Source organism: Mercenaria mercenaria, chromosome 7 (assembly GCF_021730395.1).
Source record: "Mercenaria mercenaria strain notata chromosome 7, MADL_Memer_1, whole genome shotgun sequence".
Lineage (NCBI taxonomy): Eukaryota > Metazoa > Mollusca > Bivalvia > Venerida > Veneridae > Mercenaria > Mercenaria mercenaria.
This window is the reverse complement of record NC_069367.1, coordinates 64,835,753-64,860,844: the sequence shown is the minus strand read 5'-3', so window position 1 is coordinate 64,860,844 and position 25,092 is coordinate 64,835,753. Positions and strand designations below refer to the sequence as shown.

The 25,092-nt window shown below is 34.1% G+C and overlaps 1 protein-coding gene across 3 annotated transcripts in view; it reads right to left on the bottom strand.

The window, feature by feature from the left end:
• LOC123554038 (uncharacterized) overlaps window positions 1–20,101 on the bottom strand; it is a 34,009-nt gene extending 13,908 nt beyond the window's left edge. For 2 of the 3 annotated variants that reach the window (XR_008371776.1, XM_045343890.2), the window contains exons 1-4: window positions 19,493–20,101; window positions 10,597–10,718; window positions 10,148–10,305; window positions 3,527–3,598 (exon numbers count right to left, since the gene is read on the bottom strand). Coding sequence is in view for 2 of the 3 variants with exons in the window: in XM_045343890.2 (XP_045199825.2) it covers window positions 3,527–3,598; window positions 10,148–10,305; window positions 10,597–10,718; window positions 19,493–19,612 (472 nt within the window). In the remaining variant the exon portion in view is untranslated. The remainder of the gene's footprint in view (window positions 1–3,526; window positions 3,599–10,147; window positions 10,306–10,596; window positions 10,719–19,492) is intronic. The other variant, XM_045343891.2, reaches the window with a different exon arrangement.
• Window positions 20,102–25,092: the final 4,991 nt, after the last annotated feature.

Genomic DNA, 25,092 nt, shown 5'->3' with positions numbered 1-25,092 from the left:
AAATAATCCGACCAAAACATGAAGATAATATGCGCATCTCCTCTTAAGGGCGAAGCTTTCTATGAAGATTCATTAAATTCCAACCAGTGGTTGCTGAGAAATACTCCGGACCAGAATTGTACTATAGTATACTATTGTTGAATAATCAAAGTGCAGTTACTCTGTGAAATATAATCCGACTCAAACGTGAAGAGAATATGCGCATCTCCTCTTGATAGTAAAGCCTCCTATGAAGTTTTTCTTAATTCCAACCAGACCCACCGGAACACGAAGACAATTTGTACATTTCCTCTTCGTAGTAAAGCTTCCTATGAAGTATGGCTAAATTCCAACCAGTGGTTGCTGAGAAATACTCTGGACAAGAAATGCGAGACAGACGGACTAACGGACGGACGGATGAAGCGGCGACTATATGCTTTCCCTTCGGGGAGCATAACAAAACGGAGAATACCAAAATCGCAAACAGAAAATAAGAAATTTGCAGAGCCTCATTACAGATCCACCTTCTTAAATACTACTTGTATAATAAGCCATAGCAAAGCTATTAATATTTATCAAGAGCTGTCGGAGGACAGTAACGCTCGACTATTCAACAGCCTTGTCAATTCAATGAAAACAAAAGATGGAAATTGGTCATAATTTTGTAAAAATACAAAACAGAGTTATGGAACCTCTACAATGGATGTCAGCTTATCACGTTGAACAAGTGTGTAACGTTTCGATCCATTCCTATTACGTGGGTACGGAGATACAAAACTTTGATTAGTCGAAACAGAGGCGTCATTTTGTAAAATAAAAAGAACATGAAAACCTGTGCAATGTAAGTCAGTTCATCACAGTGAATAAGTGTGTGAATTTTCAACCCATTCCCATTACGTTGGTACTTACATATCCGCTTACATAAAAAACATTTGCCAAAAGTTGCCAAGTCGAAATACCTTCAATCCCAAATCGGGACGCCGATGCCGTCGCTTACGCCAACGCCAAGTGGGTGAGTCCAAAAGCTGTACCTATTCTTCGAATAACAGCATGTTGCTCCTTCTGAGCGACATACATTTAATATTACTTTGACTTGATAATGGAATATTTCTTACAAATTTAAAAAAAAGTAAATCTTACTAATGCGGAAACGAATGCAATAATGTTTTCAAAATAGTCAACTGCATACAGGACACAAATTATTATCATTATTGATCAACATGACCCGTCGTTATTGTTGCCAGTCACACAAATGATTAATTCATTTGGATGTAACAAAAAAGTGTAAATATATTGTGCAGTAAAGCTATATATTTTTACACATTTTTCTTTGCAATGTTCGAATAATTGCCGGCAGATCAGTAATGCACAGATCTCTTACCGGCAGGAGAACCATGTATCGAGACAAACATTAGAAAATACAAATTAAAGGCATAACATTTAAGAGGATTCCTGTTTAATATCTACTTCTTTAAACTTGCAAACATCAATAAATTCTACAATAAAGCATACAATATGTACACAAAGAAGAACAAAAAGTATACAATAGTGTTCAAATTAAGGCTAAACTATAGGTATTATATATAATTCTAATATGAAAAATGACATGCACATTTCCGTTAAAACACAGAATCTCACGTCACATCGACATATTATTTGGCGCCGTACAGGCGCCAAGAAAGTGCTACTACATTGATCTACTATTGCATACAAAAGATGTTTCAGAATTGAAATCATATAACAAAAATGGTATTACACTGAATTAACACACACTGTATAGATTATAAGGCGCGAGACGTCTACGCACTCCTAAGTTATTTCGCAGGACGTGTTGCTTCCCGTTAAAACACAGTTACGCATTGACGTCTGATGTATTGACTGCCGAAACTAAGTAAAGTTCAAGACCATCTCCTAGATTCCATACAATTAATTTACTTTCACTTATATTTACAATCATATTTGATATTTCAGATACCGTGCGAGATTCAAGAACTGTTGCTCCAGCGGACCCTGTAGCAGTTTCATACCAGAAACAGTTGCAAGTAGTTATTTCGTTGTTGGTATTTCTTCCGTGGTACCTTTCTTTATGATTGCGGCCTCTGGTTTCGTCTTCGGGCAATGTCGAAAAAGCTTAACCAGAAGTGTTTACGTTTTCGTCAGAGTTGCAGTTGGATCTGAATCTGCTTTTTGTCGACTGGTTATATCGTCCATAGCAAAGAAATCATTGTCGGGAAGAGTTGACGTCAAATAATTGGCGGTGGTGTGAGACTCGTCAATACCAAAAAAGTCCATATGATTAAGATCAATAGTAGAGGTGTGTTGTTTTGACTTTATGTGGGCTTTAGATTCTGGTGTTGTTGCAGAAACTTTGCGTAATTTTGTACCTTGTAATTCTTCCTGTTGTATTTTGGGTCTGAGATTTAATATAAACATTGCTGTTTTGGTGGTTGTTGGTGAAGGTGTTGAAGTTGTTAGGGTTGTTGTTTCTGTATCACCTATGGGGTTAAACGATAAAATATTACGGACAACACAATGGTAATTAATCATTCTAGTATACATGACTTCAGCAAAACTTTTCCAATTCATGTTCATATCTCTTGCATATCTTTACACATTTTCCCTCTGTCGATTTTATTAAACTATGTCAATGGAACATTAACAACTTTTTCTATGAGACAAGCATGAAAAGATAATTTCATTCCAAAGTTTGACGTCTTTGCAACTGACATAAACAGTTATCTCGCTTGCGAAATTATGAACTTAAATTACATAAACTACATGCAAACTCGTTATTGAAAAACGAATTTCTTAAATGCATCCGCACGAAAATAGCATTAGGTCAAATTATTAGTAACTACTTATTACAAGTATAGCAGCCTTTGAGAATACCTAATGTAACGACGAATGTAATACAGCGGAATTGACGATAGAAGTAAGTGATAACATTTTAACAATTTCTTTTATCTCGCATGAGAGTTGTTCTTTTAAAAGCAACGAGAACTAACTAATTTGCAAAACAAAAAACAGCGGATGCAAGAACTGAAGCAATTACTTGCCTGCAGTGGCTTCCAGTGAAGTGGTTTCTTGTGTAGTTGTTTCCTGTGTAGTTGTTATAAAGTGGTCATCGAATATTTTGCCATCTGGGTTTAGAATATGCTCATGATCGTGGTCATGTGAATGATGATGGGCACCCTTCAAAAGTTCATTCAGCATTCTGGACATCTCGGCCTCGTGTTCATCTACCGGGGTTGTGTGGGTAATTTCTGCATCACATTTGTTTGTGAATACATGTACTATATTTGATTTCATGTCTCATTTCTTGACTTTGTTACATCTAAGGACATTATTGCATGGACAGTAATGATAAAACAGTACAATGTATGGAGCATAGTTCCTATCAGTACGTATTCATTTATTTTTCTAAGCATGATATGATATGCAGCTATGTGTTGTCTCTGTTTATATTATTGCATTAGATTCATTTATTTCTTTTTAACATGTATTATAATACCAGTTCCATGATGTAAGCAGAATGACAGAGTCTTACCTGGTGTAACAGGGGCAGTGGTGTTCGCAGAGAAAGATACGTTGACAAAGTTTTTGGGATTTCTCTCCTCCACTGAAGTAAAAATGTAACTGGTCAGACAAGAAGACAAAAGTAGAAGTCTGATGCTATGCATCAACATCACCGTAAACAGCTTAATATAGAATATAGAGTCACAGAATTTTTCTCTTTGAAAATTTAATCATATTTCAGATTGAAGGAGCAAACATGACATTCGTAAGGAGGTAAAACAAGTCTAAATCAAATTCAATCATTAAACAAACGCGTTCTTATTCGCCATATACACTTTAATAGCTAAATAGGCATTACACCTCAGTCAATAGTTTTAAATATGTTTTGGTAAGTAGACATATTATATTAACTGGCTGTATATGGTTTTCTTATCACTGAAACGTTCCTAAGTACTGAACATGATGTCCCCGTATGTAATCATTTAATATGTGGAATAAAGAAGGATATGAATTGGTATCATGCAACCTATGTGAAGTTGTTGTTTCTTTTTTCAAATAGTATTAAAGCTAAAGAGCTACAGCATCGCCTACACTCAATCGAATTAACTTTTGTTGTAGTGCGAAGAAAACTAGATTGATGTGAACTCCCGAAAATACTACATGTACTTTTAAATATATCAATAGTTGTTCACTCGTTAAAGCTGATGCTCTAGTGTAAGTGTGCTTGATAGATGCCGAGCACTTATCACATAAAATAGTTAAAGTGCTTAGAGCTCAAAATTGGACGAATCGTTCAGATAATTCTACAAGCAAACCGCTTTGCATGATTATAGTTTGACATATTGCCTTTAATATTTGATCGAGACCCCAACCTCAAAATCAATATGGCGGACAAAATTCAAGATGGCCGCCGCATGGCTACCAAGCTTTATGACAATTGCATAAATTTTGTTAAAAGTGTGTTAAAATATGGTAAGTAAGGTTATTTCTTATTTCTTTATCGATTTGTATTGCAGACATGTTCGACTATTTACCCAAATAAGGTTTTTGCCGGAAATATCAATTTTTGCTTAAAATATGTGCATTTATAATTGTAAAATGGGCGGAAAATTGTCTTTGTTTTTTTTATCAACACATTGAATCTATTTTTTCCAGAAGATTAAGCATCCAAGTATTACCAAAATGGTTTTATAGTCTAATTTGAATTATATTTTAATGGTTTTACCTGTAATACAAACATTTTTGGCATTATTATCGAATAAAGGCGAGGCTAGGCGGGTGGGGTAAATTGACCCTCTGTAAATTCATTCAACCTGTACATTACTTGTATATCATTTTAAACATAATACGAATGAATTTGTGATTATGTGAACTGCATTATATGACAGTATTTCTTAAACACATTATTTAAGAAAAACTCAATATGTAGCATACTTTACTCAAGTTACGTTACCTTTTCAATAAACTTGTTTTATTATTTCAAATTATTTGAAAGATTTTAAATTCAAGTAGGCAGATTTTAAATATGAATCACTATGAATTTTGCTGCAAAACATGAAAAAAACACTTTTTAATAGCATAATCATATTTTGGTTAGTTTGAGGAAAGACTATATGCAACTTATTTTACATATTTTACGTTACCATTTCACTAAACTTATTCTACTGTAGCATTATATTTATTATAATAAGATATTTCAAAAATAAGTTACTGTGCATTTAGTTAAAATTAATGCTGTAGGTATGAAATATACAAACGTACTTGTCAAGTATTGCTGTTTTTTCTTATCTAACAACACTTTTAAATACGTTACCTTTATATCTGGTTTTATTTTGGAAACATATTTGGGGAAAATACTGATTTACTGATATCAAAATATTGAGGAATGACAAAATAGTGAGACGAAATGTATAATTCGACAGCCTGAATGCAAACGTTTCTTATAGTCATATAATTATGTACAAAGGGTGATCCAAAATTGCATGGCCTTTTTCATAAAATTTTATTTAGAAATATACCACACTGAAAATTGTTAAGAATATACTTTTACTTTTTATCTATTGTCTGCATGAGAATAGAATTTAAAAGTTCCGTCAGATTAAATTTTCTTGCAAGAGTAACAAGTAAAATATTAGGTGGGGCAACCATAAACGGTGTAGTTCCAATGGAATTCAAATACACAAATATATTAAGTATCTGCTGGGGCACATTTGTGTAAGTAAGTCCGCTGACTGGTTATGTCAATATGTTATACATACAGAATTTCTACATTATATCGTTGTCTTCACAGAAATTGTATAACGATACATACTTTTGTACAAAACCTTTCAAAACTTTAAAAAATAAGATGTGAAAAACACATAACATGGCAGAAACTAAAATGGCACTAAGACACTTTTTCCCTGTGTTTCCAAGCCTTACCTATTTCTGATGTAAATATTAGGTACACACGATTTAAATTTTGTAAATAAATGAAATAAATTTTAAAGGAGAGATTTTCATATATTTTTTCGTTTTGGAGTTATGACGAAAGTTAACATAATTCTTTGTCAAAATATTTGTCAAGCACACATCACTATCATTAATCATGTCGTGATATCAGAAATTATGTAGTCATTCATGCATTAAATTTAAATAAAACATATAATGTAAAGAATCATATAATTATATCATGGTCCAAATTGGAAGAGTAGAAATATCTGTATGTCAATTATTTATTCTAATCGTCCAGAATACAAAGACTATTGACAATTTCAAGGGATTCCAAGAAATCTTACCAAAGCCTTAAGCATAATGATAGATTAGATCATTTATTATAGTCTCATCCATTTACATTTTATACAAACATACAAATATAAAATACACATATCATACAGGTAAATGGCCATTCTATATAGAATTACAAGAGACTACATATGTCTCATACCATACAATGTTACACACGTTCTATGTTTGGATAAAAGTATTGATAAATCACAGTAAAACTACTATAAAAAACCTTTGGCAAATAATATATTTTTATGATGTAAGACTGAGAGTGTTTCATGTCCGTGCACGTGTGTTTGTGTGTACATGTATGTTGTATGGGTGTGGTATGGTGTGATGTATTGTGGTGTGGTGTGGTGTGGTGTGTGTATGTTGTGAATGTAGTGTGGTATGATGTGATGTATTGTGGTGTGGTGGTGGTGGTGTGTGTGTGTGGTATGGTGTGTGAGTTGTGGATGTAGTATAGTATAGTGTTATGTATTGTGGTGTGTTGTGGATGTAATGTGTTGTGGTGTGATGTATTGTGGAGTAGTGTGGTGTGTGTGCGGTATGGTGTGTGTGTTGTGGATTTAGTGTAGCATGGTATGATGTATTGTGGTGGTGTTGTGATATAGTGTGTGTGTATGCATAGTATGTACGTACAATAAAGTATTACCTCTGAAATGAATGACACAGTTTGTACTTATACAGTATAAATCAATATCACTATAGGTAAAGTAACATTTAAAAAGCTAAAATACATTTTCGTCACTAACCCTTATCTTATTAACAGCATTAACCATATACTTCTGTTAATCCAAGATTAAAACCTCTGACTACAACACATTTAAACTTGGAATCAATAAAAGAGCACATAAGTGCCATATAAAACCAAAGTTAGAAACAATAAGATATTTAACTCCCCCTAAACTAATGAAAAAAAGGTTAACATTTGTCTTTTTTTGGTGTAGTTATGACAGGGTAACTAAAAAGAGGTATATATACACTACTTAAAAATAAAAAAGTTTCTGCGTTGCAGTATATTAAAACAGGTTTTGGCAGAATACCTAACCATATTAACATTAGATAAAATAACAATCATTTTGTCTTCAGCCGAAAGAGTATCAAAGGTGCTAACAACCTCCCTAGCTTTATTAAATAGCTCAAAATGCAAGTCCTCATATAGTTTACAACTTGTTAATACATGAACCTCATTCTCAACCTCATTGCAAAATGGGCACAAACGGTCATTCACTGGGATATTTTCATATCGGCCTGTTTCAATCCGCAAAGGTGCCAGACCACATCTAAATTTACTGAACGCAGCTCTATGTTGTAAAGGGAGAATTAATTTACAGTACCTTTCTGTTTGAAATTCTCTTTTAAACGAACAGTAGGTTCGAAGCTTATTCCTGCCATTACGGGAAGGACCAATATTGCTGTTCAGTTTAGTTCTCCATTCTACCTTATAACTATTAAATAAACTCGTCTGTATGTCTGACACAAACTGATACGTACTGTGCTTCAAGATCAATGCCATAGGTGAGAACACTATACCTTAATAACCCTAATACATTGGCAAAAGTACTTTTCAAAACTTACTACTGAATATCTTTTTGGTTTAAACTGTCATCGAATTCCATTAATCTTTCAAGAAGTAAAAGAAATCATGGTGCCAGAAATATATATTTGCTTGATCAAATAAAATACCGAAGATAAATGCATTATTTTGAAACATCTAATAAAGTCTATAAGAGTAACCGAGGCCCGGATACAGGGCCAGGCCGAGGGGGCCCGTGCCGCACGCTACCTCCGAGTTTCTAACAAGTTACCTATAATACTCATCAAAGTTGCACCTGACTGTTTTGGCAAAGAAATATTTCTCACAATTAAGACCCAATTTAGACCCAAAATATGATTCAGAGGCCATCATTTAATACCAATATTTTAACATTTTCCAGGGGAAGAGCCTCTTTACTCCCTTAAAGTGATGGAACACCCCCAACAGTACCGCAAAATTTAGACAAAAAATGCATCAGAGGCTGTCATTTCATACCTGTATTTCAAATATTTCCATGGGGAGTCCCCTGAACCGGTTAAAATGAGGAGGCTACTCTATCCTAGGGGAGATCCCTCTGACCCAACTCTCTCTACAAGGAAGGTGGGTCCAAATTCGACGCCTAAACCATCTCGGCGCTAAGCATATCGCCGATGACGACTTTATACTTAACTGGTGCCCCCCCCCCCCCCCCCCCCCCCCCCCACGCGCACACACACACCGCATAGTGTATACCGCAATATTTTTGCATCCGTGACACGGCACTTTAAGACTATTGTTTTGACAGTTTATAAAACCTAGCTTAAAGAGAAAGCGTAGATCAAAGGACCAGAAAATATAACAACACTGCATGAGAATGCATTCAATACTGACACAACATGATAATGGTTTAAGAAATTTGGTCCACATATCAACATGCCTTTTCTCTGTAAATCAGCTTTGATATTCAGTCTTAGTGAATATTATGTTTACATTGTGTTTAATATTGTCATTATATAAAGAAATAGAAAACAGTGGAACAATATTATATTTACATGTAAAATTGGGAGAATATATAAATGGTCATTTTCAATGCATTTCTTGAACTTAAAGGGCTATTGCCAATATCTTGTTGATTTGCATTGTGATACACATTTCGTAATGTAGGAGTTCATAATGTCACATTAACTAAAAAGCCAAAATGCAACCAGCTTGGTTCTATGTGTGAACGGGAAATTTTTTTCCGTCTCTTTTTCTTCATTTGAGGACTCTTTTCATTTTTGACGACAGTGGATTATGAAAATATACCAACTGAATAACCATTTCTTATTGGTCACTTTTCAATAAGCAAATTTCCTATTAATTATGTGTTTCGTTGCCAGCTGCAAATTTGTAGTTAAAGGAGAAGCTGGAAGTCAATCACTTTGAATTGTTTAGAGTTGGAGATAGTTTTAACTGTAAAATTTAATAATTATACCATCTCACCAATTCAAATGGGCATAAAATATCAACGAAATCAATGGATGTTCAGTTAGTAAAACATCTGACGGAGAATCTTGGCAGCCATTTTGAATTTGGAAAACTGTCAGTCAAGTTATATCTAGTGTTCAAGTGAAATAAGGGAACTATATCTCATGTTTATGAACTTTATTCAATAAGATTTTCAATGAAATATGAAATGTGGGCAAACTATTTTAGATATTTTGAAAATCTAAATTTTTGGCCATATTATGTCGGCCATCTTGAATTATGTCGGCCATTTTGAATATAGGCTTTCAAAATCTTAAATTTTCAAAATGTAGATATAAATATTTCATTATCAAAACCCATTCTGCTTACTGCCAACATAAAATATTACTTAATAATCATTTTAATGAAGTCTAAGAAAATTGGCGGCCATCTTGGCGGCCATTTTGAATTTCAGACGCCATGTTGATTTTGACGCTGGGGTCTCGATCAATAATTCAGCGTATGGTTTCAAACAATCAACATGCAAAGTGATTTGCTTGTAAAATAATCTGAACGATTTTTTGTATTATCACCCTAACTAAAAGCTTTTTCTTTGTGATGAAACTAAATATACTTAGCGGTATAATCTTGTGAAGTGTTTAGTAAAATCTCTTCCTTAAATATCTACAACATTCTTGTTTGGGATTATTCTATCATGTGCAAAATATAGACTTTATCAAAGACTTGCTGTGACTTATAATGAAGAGATTTGCAACCTAACGTCAAAGTACCTTGAACTGTAAGTACAGATTAGAATTTTGTAAACTTATAAATTGCTCCTTGTATAAAGCTCAAGAACTGAAACTCAAATACCGCATTATTCATTTCTTTGTTCTTATGGACCACATAAAGACAGCTTACATGGTGGAATGAAGAGATAGTGGATAACCAACGCTGTGCCAAAAGCAAGAGCAGCCATGATGACGAAGCCGATAATAATGAATGCACGTGTCCTTCGTGTACGGCGTTTCTCATCTTCTTTAATTCTTTGAAAATAGTCTTCCGACACATACTGATATCTGCAAGTGCATAAGACGAATGGGGTTTGTCATATTAATTGTAATGAATCTGCATATTGTTTATATTTCCGTTCATAAGGTCAACATAGGCATAAATCGTTTCTCTTCAAATGTGCACTTGTATGTCAGTCAATTCATAAACAATAGGTTTATATTTATTTGACAGGAATGTCAAGTAAACATAGGTTAGCTGAAACAGACATGTATCTTGGAAATCATTATTCAGTTTGTAAATCTTTTCCTATATAGAGTGTAATTTGCTGTTCAGACAAAATTTAAGTACAAACTCACGTGTTTCCGGTTGGATCTACTTCCTGTTCTTTATCCCAACTGTCTACCTCTACACTATGTGCTGGACTGACAACTTCCGAACCGTGAAAGTTTGCCAGTCTCAGTTTTGTGTTTAACAAAATCTGAAAATCGAAGATTTTGAGCATAAACAATAGCTCTGTGTTTATACACATTTCGATTATCTGTCTGGGCAGCATCTTGAATGTAGTTTTACCTAATCACATTAGTTTAATTTTGAGTCAGGGTTGTCCTTAGAATATTTATAATGGAATAAGAAGAACCAGACGTATTAAAGGCTATCAAATATATTCCTTTAAGACTAGAAGGTTTGAGGAACGTGAATAAGTTTCCTTTTTGATACACTGGATGCGTCATGTTTATCAAAAGATTTCAATTGGATGGTACGAGAACGTCCCGAACTTTTAAGAATTATTTGTTTACCATTCATTTTATATTCTTTTTTGAGTCTATTTTAGACGGTATGTGAGAGTAAAACATTTATCATTTCGTTTCAGAAACTTTTAAAACTTAATTGCATTTCACTAAAATTTTATATTAGTATTCTACATTTATCACCCGATGTTATCTCGACTTTTCATTTAACAAACAATATATAAAAGAAACTTTTCTATAAGATGCGATGTGATGATTATTTATTTAGGTACAAAAGAAACAGATAAATTTTGACTGTCTGCATTACATTCATAAATCGGTTAGAAATACAGCTGTCTTTAAACTTTATTGTGATGTTTGCGTGAAAAACTGAATGACTGGTGACGTTAACTGCTTTTCAATGTCTAAAATTAATCATAAAATATTGTTATGATTATTATTTCCAAATCAAACAAGGAGCAGAGAAGAAAGTTCTTTTGGGACAAACTTTAATGTCATGAACCTGACATTGCAAAGATAAGAAGAGTCTATGACTGTTTAAGGTTTAGTATTTTACCGTGTCTCTTCTAGAAAACAAGCAAAGACGACAACTGAGACATAAGAAATCAATATATAAAATAGCGTTGGCAGAGAGTTCAACAACTGAGAGAGTTTCGAAAAAAGCTTATAGCTTCCTACTCAGTCATCTATCTTTGTACATTTAACAATTTATTATAACAATTGTAATTATATCAATAGAATACTGTTTAAACCAACTGCTTTAGCCCTACAAATATTTAAAACAATCCCTGCTAAATAAATGTATCGCCAAAATATGATAACAGTGTTAAACATCTCTCTCTATAATTATATGCAAAATTTTCTAACAACGAAAATAACTGGACATGTCTTCATGCCGTCATATATAGGACTTTTTCAAGACTTTAAGCCATATAAAAATAAATACATGGTAATGAAATTACGCAATACAATTTATCAGCCTGACAAAAATGACAGTGTTAAGACGAAATTTAAACATTTAACATAATTTTCACATTTAAATTTTATTTTGATAAACAAAAACCGTAAGAACAAATATATCTTCTGGACTGTGTTGTTAAAACGCCCTGTCATTATCTGAATATGTTTAAAAGTATCTAGCCTTCTTTTTATTGTACTGTCTCTCTTTCCAGAAACAGCGTGTATATGTTGGTGAACCGGTTGATAGATCATCACCAAACATAGTCTGTACCATCATTGTTATGTTCCCTCTCAGATTTATGTAAATGGTTCAGTTTGAATGATTTAAGGGGCCGCAAGAGCGTAAAATAGAAAAAAACTTCTTAAACAACCTCTTCTCATGCTCCACCTGATTGATCACAAGACTTGGTCTGTAATATCCTTGTAAGGTCCTCTCTCAGATTTGTTCAAATGGTTCCTTTTGATTGATTTTAGGGCCAAAAGAAGTAAAATAGAAAACCCTTCAAACACGTTTCCCCATTGAATCACTGGAAGGATCACCACACCAAACTTGGTCTGTAGCATCCTAGTTAGGTCCTCTCAATTTTGTTTTAATTTGAAAATAATGTATGTAACTGTATAATTATGATTGATAATATAACAATCTGGTTAATAAAGAAATAGCTATAAATTGATATCTGATAAAAATAGCCTCCACAATTTAATTCGTTTTTTTTTCATATGATTCTACTTTTGCCTAATTTTATGTTTGTTTTCATTTTTTCCCTATTCAAATGTTTTGATTTCTCTTTAGATGCAGGAATGTTACATGTATTACTCTGTATGTAGACAATCTTTATAGTGCATTGTATTGAAAACTGATTGAGGGCAGGGGCTAGTTGAATGCTGATGACAATAAAACAATTAACCTGACCTGACTTAAATTACCCTTCCACTAAAAAATATATGCAAGTTTCCTGGTTAAGTGAAAGTTCTGAATTAAAAGGTAATTTGCTCAATGATTAATGACAATCTAATAAAGGTTATTGGCGACAGCCATTTATTTGTTCATAGTGATGTTGATAGATCATTTTGCCAGAAATTAACTACGAAATAATAATCATGCATCATAGTAAGGATGAATTTTGCAATGTGAAATTCGGACTAGTTATTGTACATTTTATACAATATGTGTACAAGATAAAACGATTATTATTTGAAGTGTGGAATTGTAACTTTTGGATATTTTGGGAACTGATATTTTGAGAACTTTATTATCAAAACATCAAAACATAACATTTTTTCATGTAATGTTTTTTTTTTAAATTTTCAGATAGTTTTAATTATCAAGATTAAATAACATGTTTGATTCTAGAGTCAAGCCTGTTTTAAAAAGTTTTTTCCCCAGAAAACTGTTCATAAAATAAACTGCTTTTATTAACAGTGAACGTGCAGGCAAAATCATGTTAATTGATATGAGGATGCCTACAGATTATCAAGGATGAGATGTGTAGAGTATAAGGTCAAAATTAATTAGATAAGAAATCCATTTTCTGTAGAGTATAAGATCAAAGTCGAACAGTTTTCATCCGATCTTCACCAAACTTGCTGACAATGTTTGTTGGCATAATATCTCGGCCAGTTCGATAACCGGTCAAATCGCTCCAGACACTCTTGGATTATGGCCCTTGAATTAGTCGAAAAACTGCGAATTTAGCCTTGTCCGCTCTCTAAGTCGAACAGTTTTCATCCGATCTTCACTAAACTAGCTAACAGTGTTTGTGGGCATAACATCTCGGCCAACAAGCCAAATCGCTCCAGGCACTCTTGGATTATGGCCCTTGAATTACTAAAAATTCTGCGAATTTAGCCTTGTCCGCTCTCTAAGTCGAACAGTTTCATCCGATCTTCACTAAACTTGCTGACAATGTTTGTGGGCATAATATCTCGGCCAAGTTTGATAACAAGCCAAATCGCTCCAGGCACTCTTGGATTATGGCCCTTGAATTACTAAAAACTCTGGGAATTTAGCCTTGTCCGCTCTCTAAGTCGAACAGTTTTCATCCGATCTTCACCAAACTTGCTGACAATGTTTGTGGGCATAATATCTCAGCCAAGTTCGATAACCACCCAAATCGCCCCAGACACTCTTGGATTATGGTCCTTGAATTAGGCCAAGTTCGATGACGGGCGTATTTTGTGACAGTCTGGCACTCTTGTTTTCTTTAATATGTTCTAATGTCCCTTTAGTGAAGATCTACCAATAATATCGATAATTAAAAATATGTTGCACCAAAAGTTGTCAATCAAAAGCGATCGACTGCATTTAGAAATATGCATGCCCTGATACAAACACGAAAAAGATCGCATCTATCACATTGTTAATTCAAGGTGATATGGAAGCTGTTCCAAGTTATGCATTCAGGCACTTGTTTGATATTTTGCAACATAAGTTATATTAATCAGCATCATAACGATGAGCCTTGAAAAGGCATTTTACTTAGCATTTACTGTAGCATTACTTAGCATTATTTCATTATTTTATAAGAGCTTTGTACGACACGAGTATACCTGTTCATTGTAATATGTGTAGGGGTTTGCATTTAGAGCGCAATATTGTTCCGCATAAGAACGAGTGCATAAATTCTTGATACAAAGTTAATATTATTTTTATTACATACGCGTACTCTCGTAATTATAATTTAAAATATACCAATTTGTTCTTTAGCCTGAGTAAATGATCTTTTAACGCGCGGCAGTCATGAAAATGACCTCACAACTGCACGTCAGTATGGAAAAATATTGAAATCTGAAGTTCTATTGTAACCACAGGTGCCCGTCCATTCTTGGTGCCCATATGGGTGCTGCCCCCTAAAAATATATATAAAAATATAAAAACACTGTTTTAAGCCTAAAGCGAAAAAAAGAAGAAAACAAAATTCACTATATAGTACTCTTACATGGAAAAGATGCTTGTGTTGCCGTAACGCTATGGAGGTTTACTAGGACACGCTGTGGAACAACCAAACTGTCCAGTTCAGTACCAGTGCAAGGTACCCTGCTGCCATTTACACATTGGACATTTAGAAAACAGTAAACAATCCTATTCTACATAGTATACAACCTTAAATAACTTACATTTAAATTCTAAGACGCCAACAACGGAATAGGTTTTCTACTTTCGTTTTGAAGCAAAATGGCCGATCGCCACTGTTATTTTGCAAGTGTCTAGACAATTTGGCTTGTTTGAATTTAAATGAAAGTTATTTCAGGCTGTTTACTAGGCAGAACAAGATTGTTTACTATTCTATAAATGCGTGAGGTGTAAATTGCAGCAAGGTAGCCTCAACTGTTACTGAACTGGACATTTTGTTTGTTCCACAGTGTGTCCTAGTAAACCTCTATAGCGTTAAGGCAATACAAGCACCTTTTCCATGTAAGAGTATATAGGGAAAAAATCAATTTTTTTTTCGTTTTAGGATTAAAACAGTGGTTTTTAACTCTTTTTTGAAAGGGTGGGGGAAGGGGGGCGGCACCCATATGGGCACCAAGACTGGACGGGCACCTGTGATTGTAACATGAGGATTTAATTAAACTGCATAACACTAAAGGACCATGTTTGATGTGTGAAACTTAGGGGAACGATCTAGGGCCATCATGGACCTCTTGTTCAAAGTCAGAAACTATGATGTTACAGACGATACCAGACGGTGCAGGACTAGAATAAGTAAAGCGATGATATAGATATGTAGCCTTTCTACTACCTACAAACATTTTATAATTAAATATTTAAAAAGAGACCACTTGTCAGTATAATAGCGCAATCAGACATGAAGGCAACTGACTAGAACAGTATGTTGAAGACTTCAGAAATGATATGAAATTACATAGTATACTACATCCGCTTCAAAAATGACATCTCCCTGACAAATCACATTTTGACGCTGTAATTTTGTCTCCCTGGGATCTTGCAGAGACCAGTAAGTGGCAAAAACAAACTTGCTAAACCACAATGATGAAATAAAATGACATTAAAATAACGGGCGTTAAGAATTATAATTTCTTAATTGTTTTTCTCAAAATAAGTTAAATTTTATTTCAGGCGATATTAAGATACACGTATGATACATACGAATCTTTCTTGCTTCTTGAAAATACAACTCACAAAGATATAAGACCTGCTACTCATTTTCCTGTTTTGACTGACTGACAAGGTATACTCACTAGACCCATATTTGTCTGTGAATGATAAAAAGTAAAATGAGAACCGTAAAGCCAAATGCCGAGGAAATTTTACCTCCAGACCGAAAACTTAGATATGCTTAACATGACCAATACCAGGGTAACCATAGCTCTACACCGAAAACTTGGATGCACTTTACAGGAACAAAGCCGACGAAACCATACCTCAACACCGAAGACAATGATATACTTAACATGATGAAAGCTGCGGAAACATTTCATCCACACCGAGACCTTGACATACTTAATATGGACAAAGCTACGGAAACCATACTTCCATACCAAGACCTTGATACACTTAACGCAGACAAAGCCGAGGAAACTATATGTTCATTTTCAGACACATGATCAAAGTTGTTGTTTGTGTATTAGCTCATTATTTGATTCAGGTCCGGTTCCAGATATTTTTATTGGGATATTGGGCATCAATTTAGAGAGACATCCTCACCGGCGAGGCCCGCACAGCCGCGTGTCTGTGTGTGTGTGTGTGTGTGTGTGTGGTGGATGAGAGGGTGAGGTTCAAGTGGGGTGTCTTCCCCTGGAAATTGTAGGAATATAGATATGAAATGGTGGCCTCTTTTGTGTCTTAATTTTGAGTAACCGAATACCATTAATCTGAAGGCAGTAAGAGACGAGGCGTATATCAACCACACTGCAAACATCATTTTGGTAGAACTCTAATGCTGTTTAACCTCTGTAGGTAGATATTAAATAGGGTACAGCCCTATATAAAGATCTGGGTAGAGAAATGTTTTGAATATAAGACTTGGTGGCCTGTGGTGCATTTTTGGGTTTTTTTCATGTTCAATAGGGGTATAATCTTTCGGTAACAGGAAATTCTCCATAGCTGCCGGTCTCCGTACCTAAATGGTGTGACAACCACACCTAATTTTAGCCAAAGCGGACGGGATAATATAGTTTTACAGTAATGTTCTGGTTCATATTCTTCTTAAAACAATGTATAGGTACGTAATTTATTGCCACTTTGCTTACTTATTCCAGTTGAGAAATCTTCAGTACATTTCCAGTTGTGTAATTCTATCACGACGCTGAAATGAATGTGACGTTTGATTTTAATTCAGCATGATGGTAAAAGTCACCAGTCCTACATTAAGGTACATTGTAATTACTTAGTAAATGATAGAATGTTTTACCAGTTATCTGTCTAGATCTTAACATAAACTCTTTTGTTATTTACATTTATACAACGTTTGTCCGTATGTCCAGAAACCTTGTATGCCCAACATCTCCCTGATTAGCCTGATTTGCTTTAAACTCTCAGATGAACAAACTTGATGAGTAGATGACTGTAAAGGAAGGAACTTTTGTTGTGACTATTTTTACCGCAGTTACGGCCCTTTCATAGTTTTGCTTAGCCTGGGAAGCCGTTGATAATATTTGTGCTTTGTCAGAAGAAATAATACATAATATCTATGCATTAAAGATCCGAATTAATCTGCTCTAATTAGTGTTAATTGGCATTCATCGAGTTTCTGATATTATCATTTTCAATTTGCAGGTAGAAAAAAAGTTAGAAATTGTCAGACTGGATTCCCAGGCTAAGTTTCGCTATATAAAATATAGCGAAACATCTTGTGTGTCCTACACTATTGAAAGGATATGCTCGCAAGTTTCACAGATAAAGGACCTTGATGTGAAGACGACTATAAATAATGGACTTTTTTTTCTATTCCTGTTCAACTCCTCATACACTTTTTGAAGGAATGGATTCAAAAGTGTTTGGATGCACAAAGTTATCTGAATACAATTTGCTTCAAACTTTTAGTCGAACATCCTTCATATGAAGATGGTCCGTACTAAAGACTTTGCTGTTTAGAAGATGGTGCAGTATGTGAGAGCATCCATGTCCTATGGACACAAATCTAGTTTTATTAAATACTCATGTTACAATATAACTTCAAATTTCAATATTTTCCATAACGGGTCATTTTTATGAGTGTCGCGCATTAAAAGTTCATTTACTCAGGCTAAATAACAATTGATTATCTTTTATGTTAATTACGAATGTATACGCGTATTTGATAAAAATAGTGTTAGCTTTGCATCAAGAATTTACGCACTCGTTCTTATGCGGAACAATACTGCTCTCTAAGTGTAATACCCCTACAAATGTTATTAATACACCCATGCCGTACAAAGCTCTTATAAAAAGATGAAAAGAGCTGCAATACATGCTAATTAAATGTATTTTCATTCAAGGCTGTTAAATCTAGTGTTCCGTTATTCATAACAAAAATGCAAAAACCAGGAACAGATTTTATTTCCTTGAATACTGTTAGTGTTATCTGCGATCTTTGTCCTTTTTTGTATTAAAGTATGCATACTTCTAAATGAAATCGCTCGCTTTTGATTGGCAGCTTTTGGTGCAACATATTTTTAATTACCAAAATTTTGATAGGCATGTAAATGTGAACGTTGTTCGTTAATGAATAAGATATAACGTTTCCATTTTCTTTCTTTAGCTGATGAAAGAGATTATGACTACAAAACAATAGATATTATAGGTCACTAAAGATAATTAAATATTTTTACCAGTCATCAATGTTTAACGAAGGCTAACAGTTTTACTGCATTTTATACACTTTTCCCTGCATGATGATCTTTAATACTTGTCTTCAAATTCATTTTACGTCTTTATATGCACAGTGACAGGCGGTAATATCCTATTAACATTACAAAAAGGTCATACAATCTGTTACACGGTTACCTTACCATTGTAACTATTTGATGAGCATTATACTAATTTGACGTAAAGTATTCGTTTCTTTTTTCAAAGTAGCAATGCTTAATAAATCTTCACCAGCTCATTTTATAGGTCGTACGAACAAATGACTTTTATTGTTTAATGATATTTCCGACGTCTGCCGTGAAATAAACTGAACAGACTGAATGTTTTATGCTGATAGTGTGACATTAACTATACTTTGATAAGATAATGGTTACAAAAACAGCAACTCAGTTCTGTAGTAACATCTTGTATTGCACCAATAGCAATTATCATGACACTGAGTATAGCTACAGGAACTATCCCTCGTGTTTAACATATAAGTGCCATAATTACTTTTCAAAAATAGCTTTTTCGTTCGTTTGGTAACGCTTACAATTTTTATTAATGATACATGTACAAATATTATTGGTCAACCTCAACGCTTTTTTTATTTTGTGGCAGATATACTCTGAAAAAAAAAACGAGGACTAAATCAAAATTATTTTATACAATAATATTCTGTTATGTTGTACAAATAATACTAATGATAGATCACACAAACTGATAGCGTACTATAGATATTCTTATGTTTACCTTTGAAAAGTCTTTAGTTTTCATGAACTCGTCGTATTTCTGATACAATGGACCGTCGAAAAACATTGTCCATGGTGGGTTCTCCGGAAATTCCTCTATTTTTCCTGCGACTTCCTTCATTTTCCGACTTAGGTTTCTGACATGGAAAGTTTGTTGTGTCTTAAACTTAAATATCCATGAAACAAATCAGTCAGTATCATTGACGCTTTGGTTTCTTTTAATTTGTCAATTTACCACAGGTTAGAAAGAAGACCAGTTATTTCCATCTTCTTAACACTCTCAACATTAATAACAGTGACAGTTTTAAATATCAGTTGCTATTGATATTCTAGAAAAGGTTTGCCATTGATTTATTATTGTTGTCATTAATTGAATCTGCTACACATAACACTTGCACAAAAAAAAACAAGATATTATTGACACGCATAAAACGTAGTGTCTAATTCTGCATTATTCAAAACCAACAACTCACACTGTAACAATGTACTGAATACTTTAAACAGTCGAAAACTGTCTCATTACTATACCTCTACTACACTTAATTACGGTCATCATAAATTTCATTTGGAGCTAAATTATATACTAACTCTTGTCAACTGATGTCACGTAAATGACGAGATCTTGACGGTATTTCGTCACGCGCGGTTGACGTTTCCTTTTCCAGCATTACAAGTAAATTAAACATATCCCAAAGCGCATATCCCAAAGCGGGGGTATGTCTTTAATCTGAGTTTGAATGCTTCAATACTTTAATTTCCACATGTATTAAAAAGTAAACAATCTTGTAACTCGTAATTACGCGTCGATTTGACTTCTCAGTCAGTCCTTTGTTGTTGAGCCATTTAACCTAGCTAAATTTGCAATCACAAATCAACAAAAACAATACCGCTGTTATGTGAGCCCTTATGCCGTTGTACAGCTAGAGCTGCTTTCATATTATAAATGAAAGGTTTGGTATGATATTTTGAATGAATTTTATATGATATATTGCTTTGATATTTTAACATTTTGCCGATTTGCATTTTCACGGTTTCAGTGATACAAATGCTACTCGTGATAAAGTCCAGGATTCAGATAATATATTGTGACAATGATAATAATTTGGCGCAGTTTGATGAGAACAGGTTGGCCTTTCATTAATTTCGTAAAATAAGCAGCAGTGAACTTTGAAGTTGTATTTTTTCCGTGAATATGCACATGTCCTTAACAATATAGCAATATATTTTAGCTAATACATTTGTTAATATATAATATGCTAAGGCAATCTCTAATACAGGTATAAAGTGAACAGGGACTTGAATTTTGTGTGAAATATATATGTATGAAAGAAGAACTACACAGCTAATTTGCTAATAACATCTCAAACTGTTTATAATTTTTGTAATCAACAGTTCTAGGAACAATCGCAAAGCGACAAGCAATATAAGCAAATAGGGATGTAGACACTTCTATATTTCTTTGCAAGTGGGCTGACAGGAAAACAACAGGTATATTAATTCTACGATAAATTGTACTTAACCCTTCTTCTACTAATTTCCATTATATGCCGTTTTATACGTCATTGTGCTTAGCGGTAGCAATACGACATGTAAAATCGTAGTCACATATTTAATGATATCTAACGTCGTATCTGGTAAAGGATTTAGCCGTAAACAACGTTTTGACATGTGCGAAAATCTTAAATAGCGAACTTGCTCGGTTACTATTTAACAGTGACGCCCTAACAATAGGACATCAAAACAATATGATAACATACACAAGTTAAGATCATGAGGCCGGTTATGTTTTGACAAGCTGTTCTTGAAGAGAAAATATACTGCACCAGATTCCTAAGAGTATACATGAAAATGTACGTGAAACTGAATTTTACACCACCTTCCACCGACTGACAAGAGCCGACAATGGTGCATTGTTGAACGCAGCTAGTAAGTTTCAGCCTTTGACAATTATAAGCCGCGCTGATATCATTCATATAAGCCAGTTTTTGAGAAGTTAAATATATTTCTTAATTACCATAATTTACGTGATGTTACTTGATGTTCTTGTTGTTTATGCGGGATCACGAATGCACCTACTGTAATCAAATAATAGTGCAGTTGACATGAAGACGTCTAAGGAGTCAAATTGCAAAAACCTATAACCTGTGCGTTTTCTTGAACAAGTAACTTGAAAGTTGCTATATTTAGTTTATAAATACACAATATAATTCTGTTATGAAATGATGTCCAGTCGAATGGCTTATGGATGGAATAGGAGGTTTTGTATGTCGTTATAGACCATACTGAAATAAAAGACAATTTTGACCTATATATGCCATTTATCTGAATCTTTACGGCCGCCTTGCAGTTAATGCAGAACTGCCGATAGCACCTATGTAAGACTACGTTTGCTATACAAATAATTTGTATACCCAGGGATGCAGGTCCTTAGCTCTTTTTGACATTTTAAGGAAACAAGTGGCTACCCAACTATTATGGGTGATCAAGCCTTAATTAGATAGTCAGTATTTTGCCGTTCTTGAAATATTGCTAAAATAATTGCACATCTTCGTCAATTTTATTTTTATGCACAATTGTTATCAGTTGATGTTTACTGTCTGTGTTAGACCTAAGCGTTTCTAACGTGCTTTCTGTACAGATAGTTGTGTTACATTTCTGTCATGGTTGTACACGTGTTTGAGACCCAGTCAAAAAGATGCCGTATTACTTCCATTCATCTCGAGATCGGCCTCTAATCAAGTCAACGTAATCAACACAATTCAACGAAAAAGGTTTAATTTATAACTTAACATCACTGTCAAAAGACATATTGATTATATAACTCATCTTGACTTCCATGGGCTTCTCTGCCTTTGATATCCAATACATTGAACTATTGTTTCAGATACACCAAATGCAGTATATTTCTCAGAATGCCAACAACTTTATCAAGTAAAACTTCAAAGCTTTAAGAATGAGACATTTTACAAGTGCCGATATATTGAGCATCCAGTTTATGAATAATCATTTTACGCGTAGTGATTAATTAAAAAAAATGTGTATGTATCATTGAATATACATTTTTACACGTAATATAAAAACAATCTGTCAGCTGATTGCACATGTATTTAATTGCAACTGACATAGATATCGCTTGTTTTCGATGGCATATTGTTTTTGAAATAAAGTTCTCGTATAACTTTACTTTTAAAGGAAAGCGCTTTTAAACAGCAATGTACTTTTCGTTTCGTTACCTGTATAATACAATGTATGCATACTGTTTAGATTAGTTTCGTTGCAATGATGAAGATATTGTATTCATGATATTTACATATTAAATTTCTCTTCTTATTGATAAACAATTTTAACGTTTGCAATGATGTTTCTGCCTATGTCAAATATGTTCATAAGGATTTGCGACACAACCGCGTAGACTGTTGACATATTGCATTCAGTTTCAATTTACGGTCGGTATAAAGAACGTTTAAAACATTTACAGTACTCCCTGAAACAAATCAAAGACCTTTAAATAACATAAAACGTTCGAAAATAAAAAGATAATAATCTACCTTTTTATACTTAAGACCCAACGTTAATGTCACAATTACCATGAACATCGTATGAACACGTTTGTGGATGTCTCTAAATTGTTTTTGTACTTGTAGCATTTGTAATGTTGAGTTTTGCACAACCCGGGGCTAGAAGGTGTGGACGGTAGCGTGCATTTCCACTACCGTCCATGAACAGGCTCAGTCAAACCGAGCATGTAACATTTTCATTTTTGTTGTGTTGAGCGAGAGTTTCCACTTCAAATTTTCTATTTTAACAATCAAATCGAGCTTGATACATCTACAATGAAAAAGAACGTTCTCATAAATCATACAAGCATGTATGAAGTACGTTTACAGAAGGCTACGCAATAAGAGGCACACTATTACGGGCCTGGTGAAACAGAACAGAAGACAAAAAATACAAAACTTCTCAGGCCGAGTGGTTAAGAATCGTTTATTATTGAGTCAGACACATCAAAATGGAAAGTGTAGCGTTCAACTGCAAATATGGATGCACACCAAACATACGAATTCAAAATAGTCGGGTCGTAACCCTTTTAACGAACCTTCACCTGAGTGAATTACACGATCTATTTGAGGTCAGATCTGATGACTAGACATTCAAGTTCATCTTCTTGAAAAACTGGATTTCCAATATCGTTATTTTCATTTTAACAAGTCAGAGTACTCCTTTTTTAAAGTCAAGGCTCAGTAGCTTCCTTACAAGACCAGTACTGATCTTTTTAGATACTGAAATTAATAATTAAAGTATCTGGATCACTTCATTAACTGTAATACCCTTTTAAGCTTTGACTGTATTCAAAAAACTTTGATTTTTGAAACTTACTTCTTCATGACTTTGTGTCTGTTTGTATCTGTGAATATTGGGTTTTATGTTGCATTTTGTGCATAATAAACCTGTTTATTTTTCATGGACCCCTGTTCCAGTTAGGAGGCCGCGACGGTATTTAGTTAATTTGGTCGAGGATTGAGTACCAAGTCAGTCGGTGCATTAACTTTTAACTTGGTAAGAATCTTCTTTTAACAAAGTTAAGAATGTCAATTGTGTAGAATACTGTTTAAATATGGCATTTCATCATAGTCGTTTGTGCTATCTAAGTCACTATTCTGTGTCTTTACCTGACGTCGAAGGTTGACCTCAATTTATGTCATTAGATGACTCATAGGTTGAAGGTATTGCCAAGTTGTATGATTCTGTAGTGTGGCGGCTCGACTTGATATCAGTTTTCAATGGAGGGTCTGCTATAGACGTCCGGATCGCATGTTTTGCTCGCCCCCATGATACGTGAAGTTCTTATTTGACTGCACATGCCTTCGTTTCACAGTGCAGACATATCTTCGGGACCTTAGTTACATAAATGGCCAGTGACAGGAGTAAAGTGTACGAATAATAACTGTATGTCTCTGTCCCCTGCACTATGCATTTGATTATGATGAGAGCGTTATTTCAAATTAATTCATAAACACTGTTATATAAAATGTATATAAAATGCATTTACATGTATTTTGGTGTTCTTCTGCTCCCACATTTTGCAGTTAGGCATGGCAATCATACGAAATAGTTACAGAAAAATGATACATGTAGTCATAGAATATTGATATATTTTAGCATGCTTGAATTTCTTCCGTTTTTAAGTGCTTCGAGGAATAGTCCGAGCTTTTCAATGTGTTATACATTGGCTACGGAAACACGTTTCCTCCTGTCCTAGTTAAAAGCGGGGAGTTTTTTATTTTGTGGGCGGCTCGTACTTTGTTTGAGAAATATACGATCGAATTTGTTCTACGTAACAAAACGTAGCGGCTTTAACTGTATTATTTAATATACAGATTCGATTGTGACATGCATCTTAATTGATATGACGGCATCTCGTATAACATTTGTACATATTTGAACAAGATTTACATTTCGATGCCGTATGCTTGTTTTTCTATTATCAGAATGTTAATTTGTTAATTACTGTTTTATGTTATAAGAAAGGTACTTTTGTACTCTCTAATAACTTATGTGTATATTTAGTAATTTCCCCCCTTTGCAGCCATCGCTGGGGAT